We start from the raw sequence: 27,661 nt of genomic DNA, 5'->3' as shown, positions 1-27,661 counted from the left end.
AATCTCAGACTTGTGGAAATACGGTAAACATGTTGTTTCTTGATTTGTAGTTTCAGAAACTTAGGATGATGAGAGGACAATTTTAGAGTTCTGTTTTTATTTCCTCTATTGTAAATATTTATCAAATATATATTGCCTGCCCAGCACCTCGAGGTACTAGATGTAGTGCCTGGTATGGCTCAGGACAGCAGCGCATAAACTTGGCGCTTTAATCCAGACGGAGAAGATGCAGAGGAGACGGGGGAATTGTGAGCCTGACTTCTGATGAGAAGCTTTGGCTTTGGTTTAGATGTCAGTGTCATCTAGGAAAGAAAGAACATCTGGGTGGGAATTCTTTGTGCCCTTGGGCTGCCATTTCTCTGGGTCTGTTTTCCTGTTAATTCCACTCTTTACTTTATCCCAGAAGACTCTGTGGATAAATAGGGCAACTACACACATATCAATTCCAGGTCTAAAAATGATACTCTCCGAAAGGTTTTGCTGCAAGGAAGAGGGGTAAAATCCACAGTATGTAAAGTAAATGGAGAATCGAGTGAACCAGGCAGAAAGAATTCAATGTTCTGCCTGTGAACATAATTATGCCTGTCATTCGCACAGTGCTTTTCCAGTTCCCAAGCACCATCCCATTTGCTCTTCAGACTCCCCAGAAGGCAAGCAGAGCAGGGGTTGTTTCCTCTACCGTACAGATGAGAAAACACTCCCCACGGGGTGAGATTGCCCAAGATCACAAAGCTGGTAAGTCACTGAGCTAGAACCCGGGCCTTCCCACCAGGAATCCTCCACCCTCCCATCAAACACAGACTCACACTGGGCCAAATTCAACAGCCAAATCTAAAAATTAAATAAGACAATCTTGGTTGTCTGCCAGCAGCCAGGCTCACTTCTGAGTCCTGAGAATTGGTGTTAAAACATTTCATCTGTTTGAGCAGATCATTTCCGTCACTCTGACTGTATTTGGCCCCCTGGAGACACATGGGCCATGTCCACTTTGCATCATCGTTTATTTGGCAATCCCTGGGGCCCACTCGGGTGGGAGGTTTGCTGGGAAAATGGTGGTTCCGAGCCTTAGAAAATTTCCTTTTCAATATGTGCTAATTTACTTCACGTCACTTGAGGATATTTGCAGCCTCTAATGCGCTGGCTCTGCTGCAGCTGTTTCAAATCTGAATTACACTTCGCAATCTCGCCGTCCAAGACATGCTTAGACAGACAAATCAGAGCTGTAACTGGCAGCACTCCTCAGTTGTATTCAGAGTTCTGTGAATAAATCAATTCCCCAACACTAACTCAGTTTACTCAGCGATCTGTTTTTGAAAGCATATAGTCTGCATAATATACAGATCCACAAGAGGAAACACACAAATACATTCAATACATATGTCTAGCACACAAATTCCTCGCTCTCCCTGTGCACAGTGACATAACAGTATCCAAATCACAATTTTAACTGGGGCACAGGAGGCAGTGGCTGCTGCGTGTTCATCAGGGAAAGAAGGGTTTGAAAATAAGAGGTGGGCACCTTAGTTAAGCTGTCCTCCCGTAATTCACCCAGCTACATGCAATGTTCCCAGGGAACATGAGACGTTAGAGTGAAAAACGCCGAAATTGGAATTTGTTTGGCCAAATATTGAGCTATCTGTTGGTAACACTGATCTTTTGGCTCCAGAAGAAGAAGGATCCACTCAGACCCACAACGTTTTCAGTCCTTGCTGTCGAGGTATTGAGTGGACTGCTGAAATGAAAACACAATCGCCAAGCCAGGATGGTGCCTGGATGGAAATGTGTTCTTCCTTCCACCTTTCCCCTATTCTTTCAAAACACGTGTTGTAGTTTTTTAAATGACTGTCAAAGCAATAGATTAGAGACTAGAGACTAGAGACTGGTATCACCAGTCTATAGATTGGTGGAAGACATTCAAGATGAGCTGGTGACAAAGGGATGTGGTCTACGGCACCAGTGGTGGGTAGCTTCTTTGGTGTGCCGTAACTAAACAGCCAGGTAGAAGGGACTCTGCACCCCCTCACCACACGATGCTCAACTTCTCTAAGCCACAGCTGCCTCATTTGAAAAACGGGGAGACACAAATACCTGCCTCCTGGCAGGGCTGCTGTGTACGGTGTGCAGGCTCTCCACAAGGCTGCCCAACTCAGGGCATGAGTAAAGTGTGAAATCTCGCTCAAGTTCCTCATGCTTGGTGGTGTGCCCAGAAAGGGGGTGTCTTTTCCCCATGTGTAGTGGGTTGGTTGTGAGCATAAATAAGATGATACAGGTCAATCACTTAGCACAGTAGTTTTTTCAATCTTCAAAACATCTTAATGGAGGAGGTACAATTATTTCACCATTTTACAGATAGGAAGACTGAGGCATCAAGAGGTGAAGTCACTTGCTCAAGGCCAAACAGCCAGGAGATTGTCAAGCTAGGACTGAATGAACCCAGGCAATCTGAGCCCAGAGCCTGTATTCCAGGCTGCTGGTATTTGAGGGCAGCCTGTGTGGGCTCCAATCACACTCACAAAGTGTGTCTGGGGCCCAGCACTGGCTCTCAAGATGCTGAAAACTTTGCAAGGAAATCAAAGGGTATAAAAACCTTTGCAAACAGGGCTCAAAGGGGAAAGAGTCAAGCCTGGAGCCGTGTGGCGTGGGAAGGCTGAAAGGCACTTTAAACCTGGTTGGAGGACGTCCCCTGTCCTGGACATCTGTTGTCTCCACCTGCCCACCATCCATCGTTCCCTCCTGTGGTAACAGCCTCTTTGGGCAGATACATCCCCTCCTGACCATATTCAGTCTAAGTAGCATTGTCAAATAAGGTGGCCAATTCACTTTTGTCAAGACATGGACACATGGCCCACATGAAGCAAATCAGATGGTCTCCCTGGGTAAGTTGGAGATGGGATAAGGGGTGAGGACGCTTAGCCATGAGTAGGGACCTGAGGTGGGTGGAAGCTCAGGGAAGGATGAGGCAGGAAAGCTGGAGAGCTGGAGATAAGCCCCTCCTTACTTCTCAGCTCTACTGAGGGCTGGCGTTAATGCCTCTCCCCCACCAAAACCCACAGCATAAATAAAAATGAAAATTATGCCAAGTGAATTAAGCCAGTCACAAAATGGACAAATACTGTCTGATTACACTTATATGAGGTGCCCAGAGTAGTCCAGTTCCTAAAAAGAGCGAGAAAGTAGAAGAGTGGTTGCTAGTGGCTGGGCCCCTGAGTATAGTTTCAGTTTTATAAGATGAAAAGAACTCTGTGGACGGATGGTGGTGATGGGAGCACGACAATGTGAATGTACTTAATGCCTGAACTACGCACTTAACATGGTTAAGATGGTACACTGTATTTTTATCACAGTTTAGAAAAAAGCTGCGCTACAGGAACATGCCCATCCTCTGACTTTTCCTAGTCAGTCCTCCAGAGGGCCAAAGCCTGATATTCTGGTAGTCTAAATTTAAGAAATACTCTCAAATAAAAGTATATATGTTATCCTACTAGATGGCCAAATTCAAGAGGAGGGAGTAGAGGAAGAAATGGGAGGCAACAGATGGAGTGGACATCATAACAGTCTCCCTGGAGATGCCCATGGTGGTTCCCTGATGCTTCTGTGTTTGCCATTGACAACTGTTTGAAAGTGTTGCATTGCAGTTGTGCAAATAAATATTTTAAAAAATACCTTTTTCCCAAACATCCAGTTCTTCTGGAATTAAAAGATTTCAACTCTGGAAATACGGGTAACTTGGAACGTGTCAGATCTTCTAACAATCTGGGAAAATGATGTTTGCTCATTCCACATTCAACAAGTGTTTATGAGGGCCTATTATGTGCTAGGTTCCGGTGGAGCAGCGGTGTCTGAGACAAAGTCCCAGTTCTCAAGGAGCATAGACGTGTGTGTGGTAGAGAGTGGGCTGGCAGGGACGGAGAAGCTGCTTTCCAGTCCTCCACCATTCTCTACGATCATTTCTCATTGTACTCTCTGCTTGCCCCACTTTCTCCAGAGAAGCATCTTGACTGATGTCTGTTATCAACTGTATGTTCGTTTTCTCCCCCCAAAATTCGTATGTTGAAGCCCTAAAATGATGGTATTTGAAGGTGAGGGCCTTTGGGAGACAATTACGTCATGACGATGGAGCCCCCAAGAAGGGATTAGTGTCCTTAGAAAGAGAGAAACAGAGCCAGCCCTCTCTCAGGCGCGGTAAAGATGTAGCATGAAGAGAGCTGTCTGCAAACCGGGAAGAATGGTCTCGCCACACACTGGATCTGCCAGCACCTTGATCTTGGACTCCCCAGAACGGTGAACTCCCCAGAACTGTGAGAAATAAATGTTTGCCTTTTAAGCCACCCAGTCTATGGTATCCTGTTCTAGAGCCCAAACGGACTAAGACAGCGTCTAAGGGCTTTGTCAAAGACGGTGACATGTCTCTGACTCCAACTTGACACCAACCATTGGACCATACTATTTCCTTTTTCAACTAATGATGGTTTGAAAGTCATGACAAGCCAGACCCCACAAACATTTAGCCCAGCTCTTAGGAGTAACCTCTGCCACAGCAGAGCTGGACAGACACAGATGGCCAGCTACAACTGTCAAAGGGACAAATAGTGGGTGACTGGGTGGCAGTGGGGTCTTCTGTTCCACTGGCTTCTTCCTACCAGGGTATTTCTCCAGCCCAGCTGGCCAAGGATGCTAGCAACAGGTAGCTCAGACCGACTGGAGAGTCCAAGGGCTGCCCCCCAAATTGGGCCTCCAGAGGTTAACATGGGGGGCATGCCCCAGAATGTAAAGGTCCTGGGGTCTCCAGGGCTCAGTGGGTTACTGAAACAAGCGGTCTGAGAAACTAAGAACAAATGGCCTAAGTGGGCATTCGATGCTCTGGACTTCTTCTCATTTTTAAAATGAGAAAGTTAGATTTAGGCACTTTCTAGTTTTTAAGATTCCCTCCAGTTCGAATACACCTTATTATTTTACAGTTGGTAATTACATAGAACTCTGTTCTTCCTTCCAACTTTCCAACTCTTCCTTCAAAATGGCACTTGTCAGTTTTCAAAATAATTACCAAAGTAATAAATGTTAATTGTAGAAAAAATGAAAGTATAGGCTAGGATCAAAAAGAAAATTAATTAAAATCTGCCATAAGCCCACCAAACGGAGATCACTACTCATAATATTTTATTGTATTTCTTTCCAAATTCGTTTCTATATATACATATCCATTTTTAAAAACAAAATGAAGATCATATGGTATGTAGTTTTGTATTTTGACTTTTTTTTTTTACATTTTAGGTCACAAGCACTCTCCTGTGTCTTTAATAGTTGCACCATAGTTTCTTTAACCATTCCCCTATTGTTGGAAATTGAGTTTTGTCCAATTTTTCCTTATTTAAAATAGAACTACAATGAAGCTTTATGTGCATCTCTGAATATTTCCTTTGGATAGATTCCCAGAAGTGGAGTTACTAGGATAGAGAGTATGAGGGCCTTTAAGATTCTTCATCAGGGAGGGAGATTTCGAAGAGAAAACAGACATTTCTAAGTTTTTTTTATTTCATCACTTTTTATTATGGTAAATTTCAAATGTATATATTTTTAAAAGCAGGATATAATGACCCCGTGTACCATCACCCAGCCTCCATACTTACCAGTTTCTGCCATTCTTGCTCATCTACCTCTATCCACGCCCCAATTACTTCCACCCCCTCCTCCCCACTGGAAGTTATTGTTTTTATAGGTTGTTTACTTTTAGGGAAAATTTATATACATTGAAATGCACAAATCTTAGCTTCTTGAATTTGGATAAATGGATACACTTGAGTAAAACATTGACAGGGCTAAGAATCACTGCCCAGAGATGACCGAGGAGAAGGGATACCCCCAGCCACTGCCACCCCACAGACAGAGCACAGCCAAGCAGAGTCTCAGATCCTGAATCTTAGAATCACCAAGCTAGTGCTGCATAAAGTCACAGCCACCGAGGAAGCAGCGGATCAACACAGCTTGGGTTTGTCTTGGCTAGGACAACACCTGTGTCAAGAAACAGGTTCTTAAGTAAACACGGATTCTGACTAAAAGTCTTGAGGTTTGGAGGAAGCTCCTCCCCCAGCTGTGGGTCCAGCCCCTCCTCCTCTCACCATCCCTGAAGGCAGATCCTGTGGGGAGAATGTCTGAGATTGGGGCCCAGTGCACCAGGCAAACGCCCGAGCTGGTACAACGGCGTCAACAGGTATCTGTCGACTTAGTTGCCAATGCCTCTTTGCTTGGCAAGCGCCTGACCCAGCTGGAAGTAGATCCCATTAAACAATCCTGACGGTCAAAGAGAGACCAGCCCTTTGCTGGGAGGGAGGAGTGAACTCTACTTAGCACAGAACACGGAAAACAGGGGTGAAATGTTCAGAATTTGAACATTAGTGCCTCAAGAGAGACTTTCTCTGTGGCCCAGCGCTGACTTTGCTCTTTTGGCTTTGGAGTGCCCTCACGCAAGTTTTGGGGGGATGGTCTGGCTGACACTCAGGGGCACAGTGACCTCACTGGACCTTTCCTGTTGTTCTCCAGCCACCAGACCAGGGAGACTCCCTCTTTCCTCCCTTCTCTCCCTCCCTCCTTCTCACCCTCTTAAGACTGCCCGCTCAGTAACAGTGTCTTCTGGGCCCTAGGACCTAGACATACCAGCCCCACACAACCAGAGGCAGAATTTTAGGTGTATGCATTTTTCTGGCCACAGTTTTCCTCAGATTCTCTAAGGAGTTTGTTATCCAACTCCCCTTCCACACATACACACACACACACACACACACACACAGAGAAACATTAGAATCTATAATAACGCACTCACAATTTTTAAATAGCATAATATTTTACCCCCAGACTGTTCACTTTTTTCTTAAACACAAACTCCTAATTTATCCCTCGCACTACCCACTAGGGTAACCACTTTCCCCTTTGATAGCCATAGGTTTGTTTTCTATATCTGAGTCTATTTCTGTTTTGTAAATAAGTTCATTTGTATCATTTTTTAGATTCCACATATAAGTGATATCATATGATATTTGTCTTTCTACATCTGATTTACTTCATTTAATTTGATAGTCTCTAAGTCCATCCATGTTGCTGTAAATAGCATTATTTCATTCTTTTTTATGGCTGAGTAGTATTCCATCATATAAATATACCACAGCTTCTTTATCCAGTCATCTGTCGATGGACATTTAGGTTGCTTCCATATCTTGGCTATTGTAAATAGTGCTGCTATGAACACTGGGGTGCATGTATCTTTTCTAATTAGAGTTTTCTCCAGATATATGCCCAGGAACTTTAATGGAGCAATGTTATTTTTTAAATCTCTTACATGTTTATTCTTCTCAGTCAAGATTTTGTTTGAACCCAAAGTCCCACACCCAAAAAAAGCTTAATGCCAGTCTCTACTTGAAAGAGCAAATCAATAAAGGTAAAACCGCAGGCATGAGGCAGACGCACAGGTTAAGGATGCATTTTTTGCCTTCCTTTAATCACCCCACGTAGTCAGTTGTTTCCTCTACCTACGAGCAATGCTCCTTCTCTCACCCGAGCAGGTGCCAGCAGCAGCCAAAGCAGACAGACCCCAAGCAGACTGGCCCCTGCTGGCTGTCCTCAATCTGTGTGCTGTTGTCTAGCAACATGGTGCCAGGAGCCCCGGGGCTCCCAGTTTGAAGAAGTATTGGGGAGCCTTGGCCTTCATTGCCCCTTCTTTCAGAATTTTCTGTTCTACTCTGGATTTCCAGATTCTGTTTTATCAAAAACATCAGAGACAGTGTTTGGTCACCCTGGCAGGGCCTTCCTGCTGGTCTGGCTGTGAACACATCGCACAAAGCGGCTACTGGGTCTGCACACCCAGCTGGGGCAGTCTGAGGCACCATGCTCTGGGCCAGACAGGCCCCTGACCCTGCTGTCTAACCTGTCTATAACAAGCTGCCTGTCCATTTTGGGCACAGTCTTGTCCCGGGGGATCCTGGAAGATGGGACTGGTATGGTGCTAACAGCCACCACTAGCGAGCACATAGGCGCGCCCATGTGACAGCTTCTGGGCTGGGCACTTTACATGCATCTTCCCTTTAGCCCCTACAAGCCCCACGGATGTTAACCCTACTGCATTGACCTCCCTGTTTACAAGTGTCATCCACTCCCCTCAGTCCCACTGATCGTCAAATCCTGAATGACTTCTTTCTTCCCATAGTACGTATCACCTTTAAACACACTTTGTAACTTAGTTATTCATCATGTTTATTGTCTATTTATGCCACTGCCCTCACTCCAGATCAGATGTAAGCTCCAGAAGAACAGAGAACTTCGGTTTTTTTCACTGATACAGCCCAAGAGCCCAGAAGAGTACCTGACACACAGTAGCTATCAATAAGTATTTGTTGCGTGATTTAAAGATGGGCAAAAGGCATGACCCGAGAGCAGCTCTGGAGCTGTGCAAGGCACTGTAGGTTAGTGCTAAAAGGTCTGGACTCTCATCTTGTCCTGCCACCCCCAAACTATATGATTGTGGGCCAGCTATTAAATCTCCCCATACCTCGGTTCCCTTCCCCATATAGCAGGGATGGTAACACTCTATTAAGATGATTAACAGATCCTCACTCCCCCAGACTGAGTAACATCAAACTCTCAGGCCAATTAGGAGATTGGGTTCAGGAAAGCTGTTTGTAAACTGGTTAAAATAGATAAACAACAAGTTTCTACTGTATAGCACAGGGGACTATATTCAGTATCTTGTAGTAACCAATAATGAAAAAGGATATAAATATATCTATGTATATGAATGACTGAACTATTATGCTGTAAGCAGAAATTGGTACATTGTAAACTGACTATACTTCAATTTAAAAAAATTTAAGGAAAAAAAAGAAGCAGCCAGCTACTGCTATGACCCTGCCTGGAGAGGGCACATGAAGGGGGGCACCCAGGCCCTTCTCTCTTTTTTTCAGCAATAGGACAGGGAGAAAGCAGCTGGGTGACATTTCTGGCCTAACAGCAATGGTGACAGCAACAGTTAGATCCTCCTCGGTTGCTCTGGATGTTTACCACTCGCCCTGACTCACCCCTTCTCTGATCAGAGTCTACTCATACATATGAAACACCATCTGTCCTTCTTCTGCCTTTTTCCCCCAGCAACTCCCCCAAAGTTAATCTCTCCAAGAGAAAGGCCGGCCGCTGACATTTATGACGCTCGGTAACTGCGGCCAGTCCATCAGGTGCAGAGGGCTTTTCACATTGCTTATAAATATCCCTAGGATCGAAGTGGCTTTGTAGCCAGGACACGAAATGTCCCCCATAAATTCCAATCCCGTTCTGATAGGTGAGAGTTTGGTGCACACATCTGTCTGCTAGGCAGGGCTTTATGAGGTTGTATTTCAAAGATGTGCTTGTCTTGGTTTTTAATGAGATCAAAATGTTCCATTAAATGTTTTCACCTGAGCTTTTAATCATATGTGAAAGGAACAAGCCAGTTAGGTCCTGGCCTATGCAAAACTCTCTCCAAGGACAGCTGGGTGTTTGGATGTGTTAGCTGTTTATGATGAAGAAACCTGAACCTGGAGGACAGACTTCTAGCCTAGAGAACCAGGTCAACAGACAAAGCTCCTGTAACTCCAGTGGAACAAATATATATGAGCAACTGCAACACCACAATCTCCCAGTGCACTGTTTCTCAAACTGGGGCTTGAGTCCTCAAACTCTTACCCAGGGACAGTCACTTGCCATCGTACCTTTCCCCGGCCTCTGGCAACCACAAATCTACTTTCTGACTTTCTGTCTTTATGGATTTATCTATTCTGGACATTTCCTATAAATGGAATCATACAGTATGTGGCCTTTTGTATCTGGCTGCTTCTACTGAGCATAATGTTTTCAAGGTTTATTGTGTTGTAGGCTATTTCAGTACTCAGTATTATGGCTAAGTAACGTTCCACTGTATGGATGTACCACATTTTATTGACCCATTCATCAGTTGATGGACAGTTGGGATTTTTGGCTATCATTAATAATGCTGTTATTATTCATGTACAAGTTTTTGTGTGAACATACATTTTCAGTTCTCTTGGGAATATACTTAGGGGTAAAGTTCCTGGGTCACATGGTAACTCTATGCCTCCTTTTTTTGATGAACTACCAAACTGTCTTCCACAGTGATTGAACCCACTAGCAATGTACGAAGGTTTCAATTTCTCCACATCCTTGACATTATCCGTCTTTATACCCACACTGGTGATTCACTTTATCTCTTAAACCAATCCTCCCCTACTGCCTGATAGAATCCTCTGTTTCCATCTGGACTGCACCCAGCTGTGGGCTAGGGTTCACTTGTCTGATCTCGCAAGAGCTGACTGCTCATCTCTCCTCAACTCCATGCTCCGTGGCACTGACAGCTTGCAATTGGCTATGATGGGAGTAGTCACACCATGGAAATCAACAAACACTAAAAAGCAGGGCTTCCCTAGAGAGCCAGTTGTTAAATATTTACCAGCATACCACTGAGAGTATCCACTTACTCCTAATTCTGTAGCTTCCTTTGATTTGTTCTTTTCTTCAGCTTGTAAATCCACCCTTCTACCTATATACCCTCTAGTTCAATTAAAATCCTAGCCTTTTCTAAGGTTCAGTTCAACTTTCTTACACAAAGCTGTTTGTATAGTTTCAATTGCCTTCATGCACTGATAGTTTCTCTCTTGAGCTCAGCCTTTACTCTAGAACTCTCAGTCCTTATCTGTAACTGCCTATGGGGGTGGTCCTCAGGCACATCAGAGCCAACATTTAAAAATAGTTCTCAACTGCTCTCCCCACTGGTGTTCCATATCTAACTGAATGGTACCATCATCCACTTCATGTGGCAATCCTGGTCTTTGGGGTTTTTTGAAAATACTTTCTTTTCATTAATTTTATCTGCTAACAATTCATATTAGAATGATGACAAGTAGTGTTTATATTTTTATAAATGTACATATTACTTCATGTGTTATATATAGAAAATGCATTTGAAGTATTTAAATATTTAGTTTTGCTTATTTCTTTAAAGTATTTAATGAATTTTGAACACTTTAAAAAATAAAATATCACTCTCAGCATTGTCCTCTTGCTCTGATATTGAAACTGTTACATTCAGCACCTCTTCAAGTCAGGGACTATATCCTTGACACCTTTCTCTCTTAGGCCCCGTGTATAATTATGGAGAACTATCCATTTTCTACCTCCAAAATGTCTCGTGAATCCGTCCCCCTCTCTCCATCCCCACTGCTACTTAGGAAGTCAAAACAGTGACTTCTTGCCTCAAGGAGCCTCCTTACTGGTCTTCCAGTCTTGGCTCCCTCCTCTCCTCCAAGCCACTCTCCAGACCACAGCCAGAGTGACCCATCTGAAATGCAAATCAGATTGAATCACTGCCCCACTGTTGCCCTCAGAGTTGGCACCAGACCCCTCGCAAGGTCTACAAGGGCCTTCACTCCCTGGCCCCTGCTTACATCTCCAGCCGTCTCTCTCTATTCCAGCCCTAGGTCCCCAGCCGTAACGATTTAAGATGGTGCCAACTTTACCTCCAAGCAATTCAACTAAAAATATTCACCAAGTATATGGTGAGGGAATACAAATATGATCAAGGCAGTCCTGGCACAGACAGGGATCACTGCATACAGCTGTATAGGTTGTGCACTGCACAACCCCAGGGAGTGCTAGTCACATAATAGTCTACAAGGTACTGTCACATAAGGTACATACAACAAAGTAAGAATGCTAGAAATATAAAGAGAAACATAATTATCAGGGAGAAAGTGACAGTTGAGAAATAACATGCTTTAAGAATCTGAAAAAGAAGTGATTTCTTTAATGCGTCTTAGCTTTCTTTTTACCTCCAATCTACATCTATAATCTCCTGGTTTATAATATCTAGAATTCAGTCCCAATCTGGAATCATTAAAATTAATTTAAAGGACCCCTCATCACTTGTGCGCGATACTTTGATTTTGTGACCAGAACGTTGTCCCATGCGCATTCTCCTGCCTCTGGTTTTATTCTCCTAGAGAGAGAAGCCTATGGTTTGTCATCATGTCTTCTGTGTGCCCCGGGTGTTACAGGCTGCCCCAGGAGTGCACACGAACTTCAGTAGTAAGACTGAAGGCAACAGGGACTGCTTCCTGGCAGGAGAACCAGGTGGCAGGGGACAGGGGTGGAAGGGACACTCATTTTTCATTCTGTACCTCTATATAACTTTTTGAATTGATTATCATGTGGGTGAATTACCTGCTCAAAATTTTTTCTTAAGTATTTTTAAGTTAGTGCCTCCCTTAGAGAGAAGGGTATTTTGGGGAGGCGGGGGCAGGATTCTCGGAGTTGGGAGTGTAAGGAGTGTGTAGTGCGGGAGGCTGAAGATTCATTTCTCAAACTGAGCAGGAGCCGTCACTGCCATTGTGTTTCTCAGATGACTCTGACCCATGGGAAAATGTTATTTAGAGGAAAAATTAGGAAATCAGGAAGTCTCAGCCTGCTGGTAGAGGGAAGGTGACAGAAATAGTTTCTCATGTTACGACATCTTATCTGTATCTCACAAGGGATCTTATCTGCTATGGACACTGATGAGTGTGACACGTGAGTGCTGAGAGCCAGGGGCTGAACAGACACCTGGGCAGGTGCCTCTTGTGCTGTAAAATGAAAACTGTAATGGTGACGGGGTAGCTGTGGATGCATTGTTTGTAAAAGTTCTGAATAAAAATTCCAGGCCATTCTCTGCGACAGTCTCATCCTAGGTCATTGCCAAGTGTCACCAACAGAGATTCTGGCCCAGCCCTCTGCCACCACTGGGGAAACTGGAGATGGGTGAGTAGAGAATCAGCTCTAGAACATCTGGCCTTCTGTGGTCAACCTGATCCTAAAGGCAAGCAGAAGCCTGGCTCTTGCTTAAGCAGGCTTGACTGCAGCCAGGGACCAAGATCTAAGGGCAGGAGTGGCTGGAAATGTGCTTGGGCAGGTGGTTTTAGGAAAGACCCAGCAATTGACCAAGTTTCCGCACCAGCAGACTCCAGTTCCTGTCCCATAAAGCTGGAATCTAGTCACTCTGGGCCTCAGTTTATTTGAGCTTCATTCTAGAAATAGCTAAGAAATCAGAAAAGTCTGTACACTTGTGAAGGAGGAGAGAATGCAGAACTTTCTTGAGAGACCTCTATAACTTTTGAACTGCTTACTGTGTGGCTGTATTACTTGTTAAAAAAAATTTTTTTTAAATAAATTTTTTTTTAAATGCAACACCCTGCCTTTGTCACTCAACCCTCCAGAGTGGCCTGGGTTTACATCTGATCCCCGAAGTGAAAGGGTCAAAAGAGAGCATTTTACTATCTCCTCTGACCCCGCAGAATGCCCTGCCTAATCCTCTTCACAACTCCCATCCCACCAGCCCCAGATGAAGCACGTTTTCCCAGGCCTTCGGGGAACAGTCCGAGATCCTTCTAGAAGGCGAGATTTCCATTCCTCCACACCATCTGTGGGGTAATAATCATGAACTGCTTTGCTCTGTTGTTCCTTCTCAGTTTTCCTGGTCCCAATGAGATGGTAAATTCTCTGACTCATATTTCTGTGTGACGATCTCTAAATGACAATTGTGTTTTGCCTGCAACAGACACTCCCCAGGTATTTTGGAAATTTTCATATTGTTGTAGATTGAAGCGAGGTCTTCTAATCCAAACGTCAACCTGGTGCCGACATCCCTGATAGAGCTGATGGATGGTTAGAGCAGTTGGCTAACTGAGAGATTAAAAAGATCTAGAGGTGGAGGAATGTACGCTCTTCAGGTTATTTAGTGGTAATTATACCTACACTTAAAACCTTTTTCATTACAAGCATGCTTTTAAAAAAATTCATGGGAAATGTATGGGATAAAAAGTAAACATCCTCCTTCACACCCCCTCACTGCCTCCATGAAGGATGCCGTGTTATCCTGCACAGGACCTGGGTCAGTCCGCTAGGGCTGCTTAACAAGGTAGCACAAACTGGGTGGCTGAAACAATGGAAGGCTATTCTTTCACAGTTCTGGAGGCTAGAGGTCTGAAATCAAAGTATCGACAGGGCTGATCCTTCTGAAGCTGGGAGGGAGACTTTTCCATGCCTCTCCAGCCAGCCAGCCTTCGAGTTCTTAGGCTCAGAGGAGCAGAACTCCAATCTTCATGTGGCATTTTCTCTGTGTGCATGTGTGGGTCCAAATTTCCTCTTTTTATAAGGACACCAGTCATACTGGATTAGGGCCCATCTTGATGGCCTCATCTTAACTACATCTGCAAAGACCCTATTTCCAAGTAAGTCACATTCTGAGATGCTAGAGCCCACAGGGGGCGCTCTAAGGTACATATGAAGTTTTGGAGGACACAATTCAACCTGTAACAGTACCCATACCTCGAATTTGTCATCTAGACAGGGAGAGAACCATAGATAGCTCTAGGTTCCAGGCCGTGAAATTTGAGACATTTCCCTTTTTGGACCAAAAAAAAAAAAAAGTAAAAAGCAGAATTATGTTGCCTCTTGAGATGAAAATAAAATTAATGATAATTAGACATCTTTCGTGGTCCTCAAACGTTGCCAATTTTATCTCTTTTTTATCTTCACAACCACCCAAAATTCCTTGACATCAAAGACTATGTCATCCATTGTCATGTGCCCACTGTGTCACTTAGAACCTAGTACTGCAACAGTCATACAGTAAATATTTGTTGAGTCAATGAACTCTCAGGTCGATATTCTTTCCCCCATTTTAAGGATGAAGCAGGTAGTGCAGAGATGCTCAGGCCCATGGCCCAAAGTCGCACAGCTGGTAAGGTTTGGGACTCAAGCCCAAGCCTGCTTTTCTCCAAAGCTTTTGTCATTTCCATTAAACTTAAGCCAATGGTTCTCAAAGTCTGTTTGCAAGACCAGCAGCGCCAATGGTGTCTGGGAACTTGTTAGAAGGTCAGCAGTCTAGATTTTAGCAAGCCCTGCAGGTGACATGGAGACGCCCTGTAGTTTGGCAGCTGGGGCACTAAACCAGGAAGCGGCTAGAAGTCGGGAGTGGGTGTGGACTTAGAGATTGGCTTGGTTTTTTTTTTTGCTTTTTTTTTTTTTGAGTAGGCTGTGCAGTTCCAGGATTTCCAGAAACCTCCCCTGCTATTCAAACCATTGTGATTTTTAATGCTGAACAATTATATTACCTCACTATTTTCCAAAAGGAGGGAGGAGAGAGAGGAGAGTGTGCAGAGGTCATTATTCAAATTTGAACTCTTTCTTCCAGTTTCTCTCCTCTGCTAGAAATGATGAGACATCCTGGGAGAAGCTCAGATGAAAGCCGGCGAGAACTCTCAAGTTCCGCTTCAGCTTTTCCACCCAGAAAAGAGCACCGGCAGTCCTCTTGAGGATAAGACTGGCAAGATGCTTTGAAAGCTGCCAAAGGGCTTCCAAGTTGAATGAAGTAATGATGAAGGTGGAATTGGCTCAGCTCCGCAGACTTTCACCTACACAAGCACGAAAGAAAAGACCAGAACAGCAGGTGCAGCAGCCGACTGAACAGATACACGTTTCTTATCGGTAAATCAACAGAAGGTGGTCATAAAAGCCAACTGCTCAAGGGACAGAGGGCCAGGACTCAGGAACCCTTTGCAAGAATGACCTGGTTCTCAAGGAGAGGCACTTTTCTTCCCGAGGGTGTTGATGACAGAAGAGGGTGGCAGCCACATGCCGGTTGGAGGGGTGAGGCCCAGAGTCCGGCGAGGTGGGGAACTGAGCAAAGTCCAAACCAGGCTTCGGGTGCGGGGCTCCGCCCGGAGAAGGTTCTGAAGCTTTGCAGCTAAAACAAGAGGGAGGAACAGGGCCGCTGACTCGCCAGCAATGTTCTCCTGTGGGAAACTGTTATATTGTCCATCGTGAAGAGAGGAAGTGGGGCTGGGGGAAGCGGAGCTGGTGAAAGAATAGGATCTAATGCAGAACGCTCAACTTCTAGCCATTCGCCTAAGTTCTCTCTCTCGGATGGCTTCCGCTACAAGGTAGAAAATGAAATGTTCCTTCACGCGCTACTAAAATTGGTATCAGCATCCCTGCGCCCGCTCCCACGGCCAGGCATCCGACTATGCCCGAGGCCCTAGCAACCGCCGCACACAGTCCTTCCCAGGGGGCTCCCCTGGGCCAGCCTGGAACACCACCTCTGAGAACAGAGTCCGCGTCACCGCTTCGCGCTTTGAAGTAGAAATGGCCTGCGTCCAGGAGTGAAATCTGGCGTAAGAAATTAAGGCAGGATGCCGTTCGCCCTAATTTTCAGGAGGGCCTCAGATGATCCTCTTGCTTTTCAGCAGTCACAGGAGGAAACAGGACAAACCTTCCCACTTCTTTATTTTTATACCTACTGATAAACAAATCATCTTGGTTTTTTTTTTTCCTCCCACTCTGAGTTGTGCCAACTTCTATAATGGTTAACAGATAGTAATTAAACATCATGTTCCCTGCTATTTCAACTTGAGACCAATTTGAGAATCTTCGCTTTGTTTTGTTTTTTATTGAAGTGTAGTTGATGTACAATGTTAGTTTCACGTGTACAGCAAAGCGAGTCAGTTATACATATACATACATATATGTTTTCTTTTCAGATTCTTTTCCATTATATGTTATTACAAGAAATTGAGAGAATCTTAGTTTTTAAGTGACAAAGAAATAATCACTGGTCCCGTAACAGTCTCTGCAGATACTGGGAAAATTATCTTCACTCCATAGAGTCTGTAGGTTGTCTAAGAAACTATATTAACTAATCAGTGAATTGTTCTGTAACGTCCCCTGATGTTCCTAATCTTTTCCATTCTTATGCCACACCCTGCCCATCAATACAGCTTTCTGTTGCACCTGCCTGATAAGTGATTTTTTCCCATGTGTTTTCTTCATGAGCTCTGAGCACTACATATTCTATAATGTTTTTATGTTTTTACCTTGGCCACCAGGAAGCTAGGGTCCAGGTTCCGGTCTGTTTGCTTATATAGCATTCATGTATTCATTTAATTATTATTCCTGCATTTGCCACTGTAAACTGTGTTTTTCCTGCCAGAGTCTTTCTTTTATATTTGGCTTTTACTATTTTGATGGAACATTTCCTGAAAACTAGTCCTTCTAGAAGGAAATGTTATTAATTAATTAATTAACTAATTAAGACAAGACCATTTGTGGTTTAATCCTTGCCTTCCTCTCCTATCTCATTTCTAACCATTCTCCTCCTTCTCTGCTCCTCCCGCTAAACTGGCCTTCTTTCAGTCCTTTGTATTCACCTCAGGGCCTTTGCATGTGCTGACTCCTTCAGTCCTCAGCTGGGTTATCACTGCATTGGGAAGAGTTCCCTGAACTTCCTGATTAGGTCAAATCCCCTAATACGTGCTCTCATTGCTCTTCCCTAGAGGCATCAGAGAGAGCATGGCACTGTTGACACTCTGACTTCAGACTTCTAGCCTCTGGAACTGTGAGAAAATTAATTTCTGCCATTTTAAGACACCCAGCTTGTGGTACTTAGATACTGCAGCCTTCGCAAACCAACACAACTAGTCCATGTGCACATCTTCTTTCTCACTTCTCATTTTCACAACAAGCCTTCAAATCACATATGACTAACTCCTTTGATAAAGGAGTCTCACAGCCAGGGAAACTACACCTGGGCCATGAACTTGCGCTCTGCCCACTGCTCCTTGCTGTCTGGCCTCATTCCATCATGCACTTGATCTCTATTTGTAACCCCTTGTTCCTTTGAAGGCTGTACATGCCATCAGTGTGAGTTTCATGTCCATAATTCTTCTATGCCTCTTTCAGTTCGTTATGCTCAGTAAACTTGGCGAGTGAATTATCTTAAATGTCAGCAGATTAAAAATTTTAAATATAAGAGAAAAGAATAAGTACTTGGTGCAGAAAGCATGACAATCACCCCGATCTAGAGGAAACCTGTCACTGATGTTTTCAAACTGAGTACTCTGATGATTCCTGCTCTCTGGGACCAGGTACTGAGATGGACAATATTGTCAAGATGCCTAAGAGAGATTTGAAAAACAGAAAGGGTATAGGGTGGATGAAATAAATGTCAGAAACAATGGGCCATCAGGTAACCAGTTATGTTGCTTAAAAATTACAAACATTTAAAAAAGAGTATTTTCTTTTTGCCCCAATGATATGAGTTAACTCTAGAAATAGTGAGCCTCTCATGACCCAGGGTAAAAAGTAGTCCTTTTTAAACATTTGTAATTGCTAGGCAACACAACCCAGCTAAGGATAAAAACCCACCCAGCTATTTTAAGGAGCTAGTGAGGATGCCTTAGGTCTGAATGACCACTGAGATCCACCCTAACACCAGCACTTTATGACATCAGAATTTTACAACTAAATGACACAGAGTGCACCGATCTGTTGATCTCCTTGGCCTTCAGTTTCTGCAAGTATAAAATTAAGATTTATACCTGAAACTAACACAATACTGTAAATCAACTATAATTCAATCCTAAAATGAGTTTAATAAATATGGGATGATAGCAATGGCTTTTTTAAAAACCTTAGATTTTTAGCTTATCTGAAAATTAAAAGGATGTCTCCTTGTGCAAATAAGCTCCTGAGAATCCTCCCAGTGGGATCGCCTTTATCCGCTCCCTTCAGTTACTCATCATCTGACAAAAATGAGAATGTATAAGCAATTCCTACATTAAAGACAATCGAGTGCATCGGCCACCATCGCACATTCCTCCTAAATAGTCCATGAATCTGTCTCCATGTGGGGAAAACTAGCTGATGAGTACGAGAATCAGGGGCAGTGTTTCAGATAATCCAGGACTAAAACTCTACATGTTCTTTTTAAAATGTGGCTATTCCCCGCTTTGTTTTTCTTTGTTTTCTTCTGATGTCTTGCTAACCTGCTCATTATTTATATTTGGGCACAGCTCCTCCTTTTCTTCTACAGTTGGTTTACACAGCTGAATTCATATTTGTAAATGGAGGCTCTAGCACTAATCTTTTAAAGTTTTCTTTACAAGGAAAATAAGTTGATCCATTAACTCAAAATGTAGGGAGCATCCAGTCTGTGTGTTGTCCAGGGCTGGACACGCCTGACTTTTTCCCCAGGTGCTATCCTGAGCCAGAACTGTCTTTATGAGAATTTGAACAAAGTCAGATGAACAGACAGAATTGATGCTCCCTTTGTCTTTTCTCTTGGTGGCTTACTAGCCATTCTCTTCTTGTCATATGATTGGAGATGGAGAGTGAGGTAGTCAATTTCAAACAGAAAATTAGCCAATTTCAGTTTCCTTTCTATTTAGAAACAGCTTTCCTTTATTGTTCGGCACTGGGTCCAGAGAGGGATGCTCCAATTAGCATGCAGGCATAGTATATGAAAGTCCTTTTTCTGTGTGTCCTTTTATTGTGTATCATCAGTGAGAATCAGATTTGGAAAATCACAGTCTAGGCCTGTGAAACATTTGTTTTTCCGTGTTGCATAGTTCCGTGGGTCTTTTTTTGTTTTTAATGCCTTTAATAGTACCTGACAAATCGAAGAAGGAAAACAGGTGATAACCTCCTATTAGGCTTCTCAGACTTAAAGAAATTTGAAAAGTGGAGAGCCTAGGAAGTATGAAAAATGTATTTTCTTTCAGCAGCTGTCAAGCACTAACTATAATTATCTCTTCTGTGCTTTATCTGCTATGACATAGAAGGAGAGCTTAAGAAGACATGTGACAAATGGCACAATTTTTATGACTTAACCAGAGGGACAATACAGACTGAGGAAAAGCTGTGAGTTTGGTAAACCTATTTTCAGAAAATCTAGCAGAGTTAGCATCATGCCTGGCTGCCCTGACTGGGACCAGCTGGCAGCTCGAGAAGGCTGACAGTCTCTCCAGCAGGGAGGGCCCTCCAGGTCTCTGTGATTCCCTGGGTGAGAATAAACTCTGGCTGCCACCCTCACAGCCAAAGCCTCCCTCCTCCTCCGTCTGACTGCAGATGGAGGAGACTAAAGCTATCTTTGAAAATCCATGCTGCCAATTTGACACACATCAATCAAAATGTTAAACACTTAGACTCTTTGACCCACTTTTTCTATTTTTAAGGATTTTTCTACAAATAGACTCAAACAAGCATGCATCTGTATATATATCTGTAGGAGGATGTTCACTGCAGCACTGTTACCATATAAGCAACTGGAATCAACCTATTCATCAAGGTTCTGTTTGCATAAATCATGGTACATACATACAATGAATCACAGTAGAGCTCCAGCGATGAAAACAGTAAAACACAGAATAGGACAAATATTCTGATCTGATTTGTATAGAAAGGACAAAAGACTAGATGGATGTGTTTGTATAGGCATAAAACATTTCAATAAGAGTATATTTAAGAAAGTGTTGACAAAGATTAGCCTTTGGGGATTTGCAGGGGGGAGAGGAAACGTGTACTTTCCAGTTTATACCCTCTGCACAATTTGGATTGTTAGCACAGACAGGCAGAAAATAGCATGGTGGTTAAGAGTCAGCTGCCTGAGTTCCTGCTCTTTTGCCAGCAAAGTAATCTTGGGCAGTCCCACCTCTCTGTGCCTTAGTTTCATCACCTGTAAAATGGAGGTTTATTCAGGAAACCTTTTGAGTGTATACTACATGGCAGACACTGGAGATACGTTTTCATCAGTGGAATATTGTTCCTTCACTACATTAATTCATTGAGAGCCCACAATGTGCCAGATACTATTTGGGGTGTTGGAGACACAGCATGAAACAAAACATGAAAAGCCCTGCCTTCATAGAGCTTATGTATTAGTGGGAAAAGCCAGAAATAAACAAAGTAAATTACAGAGTACATTAGAAAGTGGTAGGTTCACTGGAGAAAATAAAACAGAAAATGGGATAGGAATGACATTTCAACAAAAACTTGAAGGGGATTAAGAAAGAAGCCATAGATCCTGGGGAGCCTTCCAAGCAGAGAAAACAGGAATCACCAAGACCTCAAAGGGGCAGGTTGCCTGCAAGTCTGAGAAATAGCAAGGAGGCTGGTGTGGCTGGAGGTGGGGGGACGGGGATTGTACAGAGGGCCTTGCAGGCCTATGTAAGGAGCTGGCTTCTGTTTTGAGATAGGAAGTCTTCGGAAGGTTTTGAGCAGAGGAGGGACAAAAATCTGTCTTATCTTCAATAGGTTTATTCTGGTTGAGCACTAGACAATCTGTGGGCAGAGCGGAAGCAAGGAAACCAGTTAGGAAACTTGTAATCTTCCCGGTGAGAGGTGATGGTGCCTCGGAGAAGGGTGGGTAGCAGTGGAGGTATAAGAAGCAATCCAATTCTGGATATATTTTGAAGGCAGAGATAACAAGATTTTCTGATGAATTAGATACAGTGAGTAGGAGAGAAAGGTCAGGATTTGGGATCTGAACAAGTGGAAGCATGGAGTTACCATTAGCTGAGATGAAGAAGATTCTGAGAGGCACACTATTGATGGTGATGGAGAGAAATCAGATGTTTTGGATATGGTAAATCTGAGCTTCCAAGCAAGTAGGTATATAAAGAGGTCATGTATGCAGATGTGTGTACAAGTCTGGAGTTCAGGGATGAAGTCTGGATTAGAACTATGTATTTGGGAGTCACTGATGTCCAGATGGTGTTTGTTTGTTTGTTTAAGCTATCTTTTTGGTGGGTGGGTGGGCAGGAGGGAGTTAATTAGGTTGGTTTGTTTGTTGTTTGTTTATTATTAATTTTTTAAATGGAGGTACTGAGTAGTGAACCCAGGACCTTATGTATGCTAAGCATGCACTCTACCCCTGATCTATACCCTCCCTCTAGATGGTGTTTAAAGCCATGGTGCTGCACGAGGTCGTCAAAGGAATTACAATAGAAGAGGTTGGAAAGAAAAAGAGAGAGATGATAGATAGATAGACAGACAGACAGACAGATGGATAATAGATGTTCAGTGACAGTCCTGAGAAACTGCCAGATTTAAAACTCAAGGACATAAGGGGAAAAATCAGAAATCAATCAAGGGGACAGAGAAGGGACTACCAGGGCCTTAAAAAAATAAACCACCCAGAAGAGTTGGTGCCCTGAAAGCCAAGAGAAGAAAGCATTCCTAGCTGGTGAGAGTGATAATTGCTTTACCAAACGCGGGGGGATGAAATGTAATTGAGAATGAGAAATTACCATTGACTGAGCAAGAGCAGTTTTGGTAGAGTTGTGCAGATGACAGTCGGCTTGGAGTGGATTCAAGAGAGAAGCAAGAGTGGATTTAGAGACAGTGATTATAGACATTCCAAGAATTCAGTGGCTTCTGCTATAAAGGGGGGCAGTAAAACAGGGTGGCCGCTGGAGGGGGAAGTGACACTCAAGAGAAGTCGAGCTGCTTTTTTCTATTTTTTTAAGGTAGAAATAATAGCCTATTTGACGATTGATAGGAACGATTCAGTAAACGGGAAACACGGATGCCTCCAGAGAGAGGGAAGACTTGCTGACCTACATTGAGAAGGTGAGAAAAAGGGACAGGTCTAGTGCAGGTGGTCAGAGTGAAAGGGTTGGCATTAGAGATTAGCCAAGGCACTTCACCCAGCTCCTCATTAAAACGATGTCATGCAGGACCATTTAGTGACTTAGAATGATGTTCCCATTATGTTTTATAAAAGCATATCTTAGAATATAAAAAAAGAATATATATATAAATTTATAACTGAATCACCATGCTGTACACCAGAAACTAACACAACATTGTAAATCAACAATAATTCAATTAAAAAAAAAGAAACATCATAAAACCATAAGAAGCACATTTAATGATTACTCACTCTATGCTATGCATTTTGCAAAGCACTTTAAGCATTATCTTGCTTGACCCTCCCACCAATCCACCCTACCTCGTCAATCAGTTGACAGATCCTCTAACCTCTACCTTCAGCATGTTTTTCATATCCATGCCTTTCTGTTTATCCCACTGCCGCCATGCCAGTGCAGTCCCTTTGTTAACCTCCTCCTTGACCTCTGTAAAATCCTCTAAACTGGTCTTCTTGCCCCCATCCCTCTGCTCTCAACTTTTGGCCAACCTCAACCTTATTTACTTTATATTCATGCTAATTCACTCTCTGCTAGAAATCCTTCAGAGATTCTCCACTTAGTTGCTAGCTTTCCAACCTTGATTTCTGTCGTACCCCACACTTACTCCACACTCCAGCCACGTGGGCTACTTGCAATTCTCAGGAGCGTTTGCATTTTCCACCTGTGGACTTTTCCTCGGGCTCCTGCCTCTATCCAGAAAGCTCTCTCCCTCCATCTCTGCCCACTGAAACTCTACTGATTATTCCAGAAGCAGGTCAAGTGCCAACTGTTCAAATGTGTTTTCTTTTTCTCCTGTCAATGTCTATATTGCCACTCCTGCATCGTTTACCACACAGTAACCTTATGCCACCATTTTTATGTCATTATTAGTGGACTTACTTTTTCTGCCTACCAATATTTGCAAAGCACCTATGACATGTCAAGGGTACACACTGGCACTTTACATGTAGTATCTAAATTAATTTAATCCTTGCTACAGCCTTGTAAGATAGATGTTACCATCCCCATTTTACAGATCAGGAATCTGAGGCTGGCAGAAGCTAATTAACTTGCTCAAAGTAGCATTCTTATTAAGTGGCAGATTCTTCACTCATTCAACACATTTTATTCCAATCTGTGTCTACTAGATTCCTAAGCCCTAAGGGCCTTTCAATACAGACTGGGAAGTCCCTTTGGGGGCAATTAGCACCAGAGCCTCAGGACAAGACAGATCTGGGGAAGGCAGATTTCTGCCCCTCTCTCTTGATTTAGATTCATTGTGCTATATCGGAAATGCTCCGTGGCTCTCAGCCAGCACTTAGCCAGGGCTAGCACAGGGCAAAAGAAATGATTCAGGAAGACAAACACCACACTTGATGTTTAGTTCCACTGGTGACCCTGATTATTGTAAACCAGTGACAGGAACACCAAGGCCCAGCACACATTTAGCAATCTAGAACTCTCAGCTCCCTCCTTCCGGATTCAGGCCTTCCCCTAAACCTCTCCATTTCCTGATTGGATCCAGGCGGATGCCTCCAATTTCAGAAAACAAGTCAGGAACAGCATTGTTGTCATTAGGGTCAGCCTTGGCCTGATAAGAGTCCGTGCCATTAATACCCAACACAGACTCACAAGAAATTCATATGAAGATTAAGAACAGGGAAGGGCTAGTCTACCCTGAATTGGTTTTTCACCATTTAGGGTGAGAAGCCCCCAAAACTTGTTGGGTCAGTTCACATTGCCAAACTAGGAGTATTATAATAACGGGTTGATTCTCTTCCTCATTGTTTTAGAGTCAAGGGTGTTGAGCGGCTGCTGTTTGCTCAAGGAGAGTGCAAATAGGACTTGCCGACGTCTGTGGTCAAGGAACATGATTGCTAAGCCATTTTCACTCAGGCTTGGGGTGTAGATCTCATGCAGGGTACTTCATCCAGTTCCTCTGGATGGGAAAGGGGGTTAGATAACTCTCATTGTTTCATTTTTCTCTTTCAATCCTCAAAGCAATCTTTTTTGAGCTAGGTGTTACTGAAGTATCCATTCTACAGATCCAAAAATTGAGTGGTAAGTAATAGGCAGGGACTGGAACCCAGGTATGTTGAGTTCCACAGCTTTCCACTGTCCTCAGCTCATGCTCTGTGGCAAGGCCTTTTGCTTAGGCAAGGGTCAGTCATTTAAAAATGACTAAAGGCCAAATTTGTCCACAAGATAGAGTTCTCAAGTATCAGTCTTCTTCTGCCCCTCCTAAGCAAGATGATACAATGTGTTTAATTTCTTAAATGTCTCGTATTTTCCATAATGGACAAAGATCTCAACAAGCAGTTGTAGTTGAACTGTAAGATTCTTACCTTCCACTCGGGAGACTCCCATGTTGGATTCTCAGGCAAGAGGGCTTGCTAGATGGAACTGTTTATCTCGATTGGTTAGACCACAGGCCACCAAGGCCAGTAAGCCACAGTCACTGACAAAATTATCAGTTCCCAGCCATCTTTAAAACAGGTCGTAGAGTGGCTGAGTCGAAATGTGGATGGCTCAGGGCAGATCATCGCTGGGCTGATACAAGTTGCCCAAATTCTCACTGACTGAGGTCACTTGTTCATATACATGAATGAAATCAAATATCTTTATTCACATAAAAATTCTCTCCTCTCCCCCACCCTCTCACTTCTTCATGATCTGTTATATTGTAGGCAGTCTAATGCCTAGAATACCTTCACAATAATGTATTCCCTTGTATTTCCATATGGCATGGGGTTGTTGTTGCTAATCAGTAGTTAACAATGACAACTTATAAAAAATATTTCAGCCTCTCAAAACGTTAGCCAAGTATGACATTTTGGATTAATTGTACAGTGCTAGACTCAATGTATTATAAAGTCTTTCACATTTAACATAGATAACAGAACAACTTTTATTTTGCCTTCCTCCATGCAGTTCTTGTAAACATGTTGCTGCCTCTGCCATATGTTTTTTTAAAAAGTTACTCAGAGCACAACCAATTATTATTTCAATACTATAGAAACTATTTTTTGTACTTTTTCATACCTTTTTTGTATCCCTCCAAAATAATGTTCAAAAGGCATTTTTGGTTCAAAGACATTCACTATCTATTCTCTGAATTATGTTGGCAACATTTCAGAAACACCTTGAAGACGACTCACGATATATGGCAACAAAAGTCCAGAGAAGGAAAGTAGGAATTGGTGGAAAGTGAGATATTACAGAACTCAAATTCTGGTCAAAGGTGGGTCATGCACTGTCAGATACACTAAACAAAGAACACTTGGGGAGGCAAACTATAAAGAGGGTCCACATTTAGCAGCCCACAAGGTAACTGGATGTTTAATACCGAGAGGAGAATGACGAGGGGATCCTTCAGTCCCTATCCTACACCTTCCACCTTCACACTCCTTTTTTGAAGCCATGATAAAACCACAAGGATTCCTACTTCAATCCATTACTTTCTTTTCACCTTTCAAACTCCTTTCTTACCCCACTTCTCCCTACTTTCCATTTTGCCCCTCTGTACACAACCTTTCACTTTCAACCACCCATCCCAGCTGGGAAACCTCTGTCTTCTTCTCTCATTCCCAAGTCCAGGGACTCGGGTCCCTTCTGGGCTCCTTGGAGCTAGGACCTTTCCCCTGAGCTCAGCAGCCCAAGCTGTGAGGATGATCTATTTGGTGAGTCCTCCAGTGGGTTGGCCTCTCCATGACGCCAGTCTGCTTCTCTTCCACCCCCTCATCCCCCATTCCCAAAGAAACCCAAACTCCGTGGCCTCTGAAACTGTCTGTGGCTGGGCCCCCAGTGTCTCCGCCGGGATCTGAGATTTTTCTGACCAAGTGGGGTCGGGTCGGGGAGGACAGTACCTCTTTGCAGGCGTGAAGCTCCGGTCCCGCTCCTTGAGTCACCTGGAAGACGGTCCCAATCCAGAGCAGCAGCCGCAGAAGCCGGAGTGTGCGCCGCTCAGTTCTCCCCCTGCCTCTGGCAGAGGGATGAAGGCTGTGCCCACGCTCACCCATAGTGTTGCTCTGAGCGAGAGGCAGCAGCGGCTCAGGTGCTGCGGCTGCAGCTACTGCTGGCAGAAGGCGGAAAAAAAAAAAGGGGAGGGAGGTTCACAGGGGGAGGATGCAAGGGGCTGGGCTCGCTTCAGTCACCTCCCTGCGGCTACGCCAAGGCCGCCCATCCTTCCTCCTCCCTCCTTCCTCTTCTCCTTCAACCCACGTCGCCTTGGCAACCGCCTCCTCTTTCCCTCCGCGCGGGTGGGGCAGGGACCACGCGCTCCGCTGCCGCTCACCTGCCTGTCGTCATGGCAGCCGCTGCCGCTGGCGCACGCCGCGTGCGAAGGCGCGCGCGCAGGGTCTGCAACTGTCCCAACAGGCGCGCACGGGGCTCGTGTAAAGAACGCGGTGGAAACAACCTCCAAGTCATTACCACCAAATTCGTGTTTTCCACTGCTCTTTCGGGTCATCGGCTACTTATGAACACCTCTAAATTTGCAGATGTGGCGTTCGATAAATACTAATATCGATGGTAAAATGCCGAGCGAGAGGCTGTTAGGAGGGATGAGAGGCCCGCGCAGCCGCACACAACTTTGCACGCGGAGGATCCCGGGTCCCAATGGTTTGGAACGCCCAATTTCAGATCGATGCCCATCTTTCATCGATAGAAAGATGGCTGAGATGCCGTCTCTCCTCCAGAGGCTATATCCTGGAAGACTGGCCCCAGTAGGTGTTACCTACTGCGACAGCCGCTTCTGGAGATCTTACTTGCATCCCGCCAAATCCATCTGTGTCTTTACAAAGCAGCTCTATGCAAAGCCTTGTGTAGTAGAAGCCGAGTTTAGGCAAGGAGGGTTTGCCTTAGCCGGCAATTTTCCAAGCACGACAGCTGGACTCTGCTGTCTCTTGACATTCCCATTCTCTCATAGTTTTGAGAAATCCTTTCGTTAGATGCCAGGGAGAAGGACATTTTGGGGCCACATTTTAGAGCTTCTTTCCTCAACTGAAGTGTTTTGCAGAAGTCCTGTACATGGGAGGCCGGCGTCTTTCACCGCAGGCTCACGAGTGCAAATCCAGGGCTCCCCAGCGGCGCTTTCGCTCTGCGTTTCCAGTAGCTTCTTCCGGAGGGGCCTC

The 27,661-nt window shown here is 44.1% G+C and overlaps 1 protein-coding gene across 2 annotated transcripts in view; it reads right to left on the bottom strand.

Moving 5' to 3' along the window:
• ELAPOR1 (endosome-lysosome associated apoptosis and autophagy regulator 1) overlaps positions 1-26,601 on the bottom strand; it is a 62,795-nt gene extending 36,194 nt beyond the window's left edge. For both annotated transcript variants that reach the window (XM_074370095.1, XM_074370094.1), the window contains exon 1: positions 26,396-26,601. In XM_074370095.1, the coding sequence (XP_074226196.1) occupies positions 26,396-26,548 (153 nt within the window). In that variant the 5' untranslated portion in view covers positions 26,549-26,601. The remainder of the gene's footprint in view (positions 1-26,395) is intronic.
• Between the last annotated feature and the right edge of the window lie 1,060 nt (positions 26,602-27,661).

The sequence above is a fragment of the Camelus bactrianus genome, chromosome 9 (genome assembly GCF_048773025.1).
Source record: "Camelus bactrianus isolate YW-2024 breed Bactrian camel chromosome 9, ASM4877302v1, whole genome shotgun sequence".
NCBI lineage: Eukaryota > Metazoa > Chordata > Mammalia > Artiodactyla > Camelidae > Camelus > Camelus bactrianus.
This window is presented reverse-complemented; position numbering and strand designations above follow the sequence as displayed.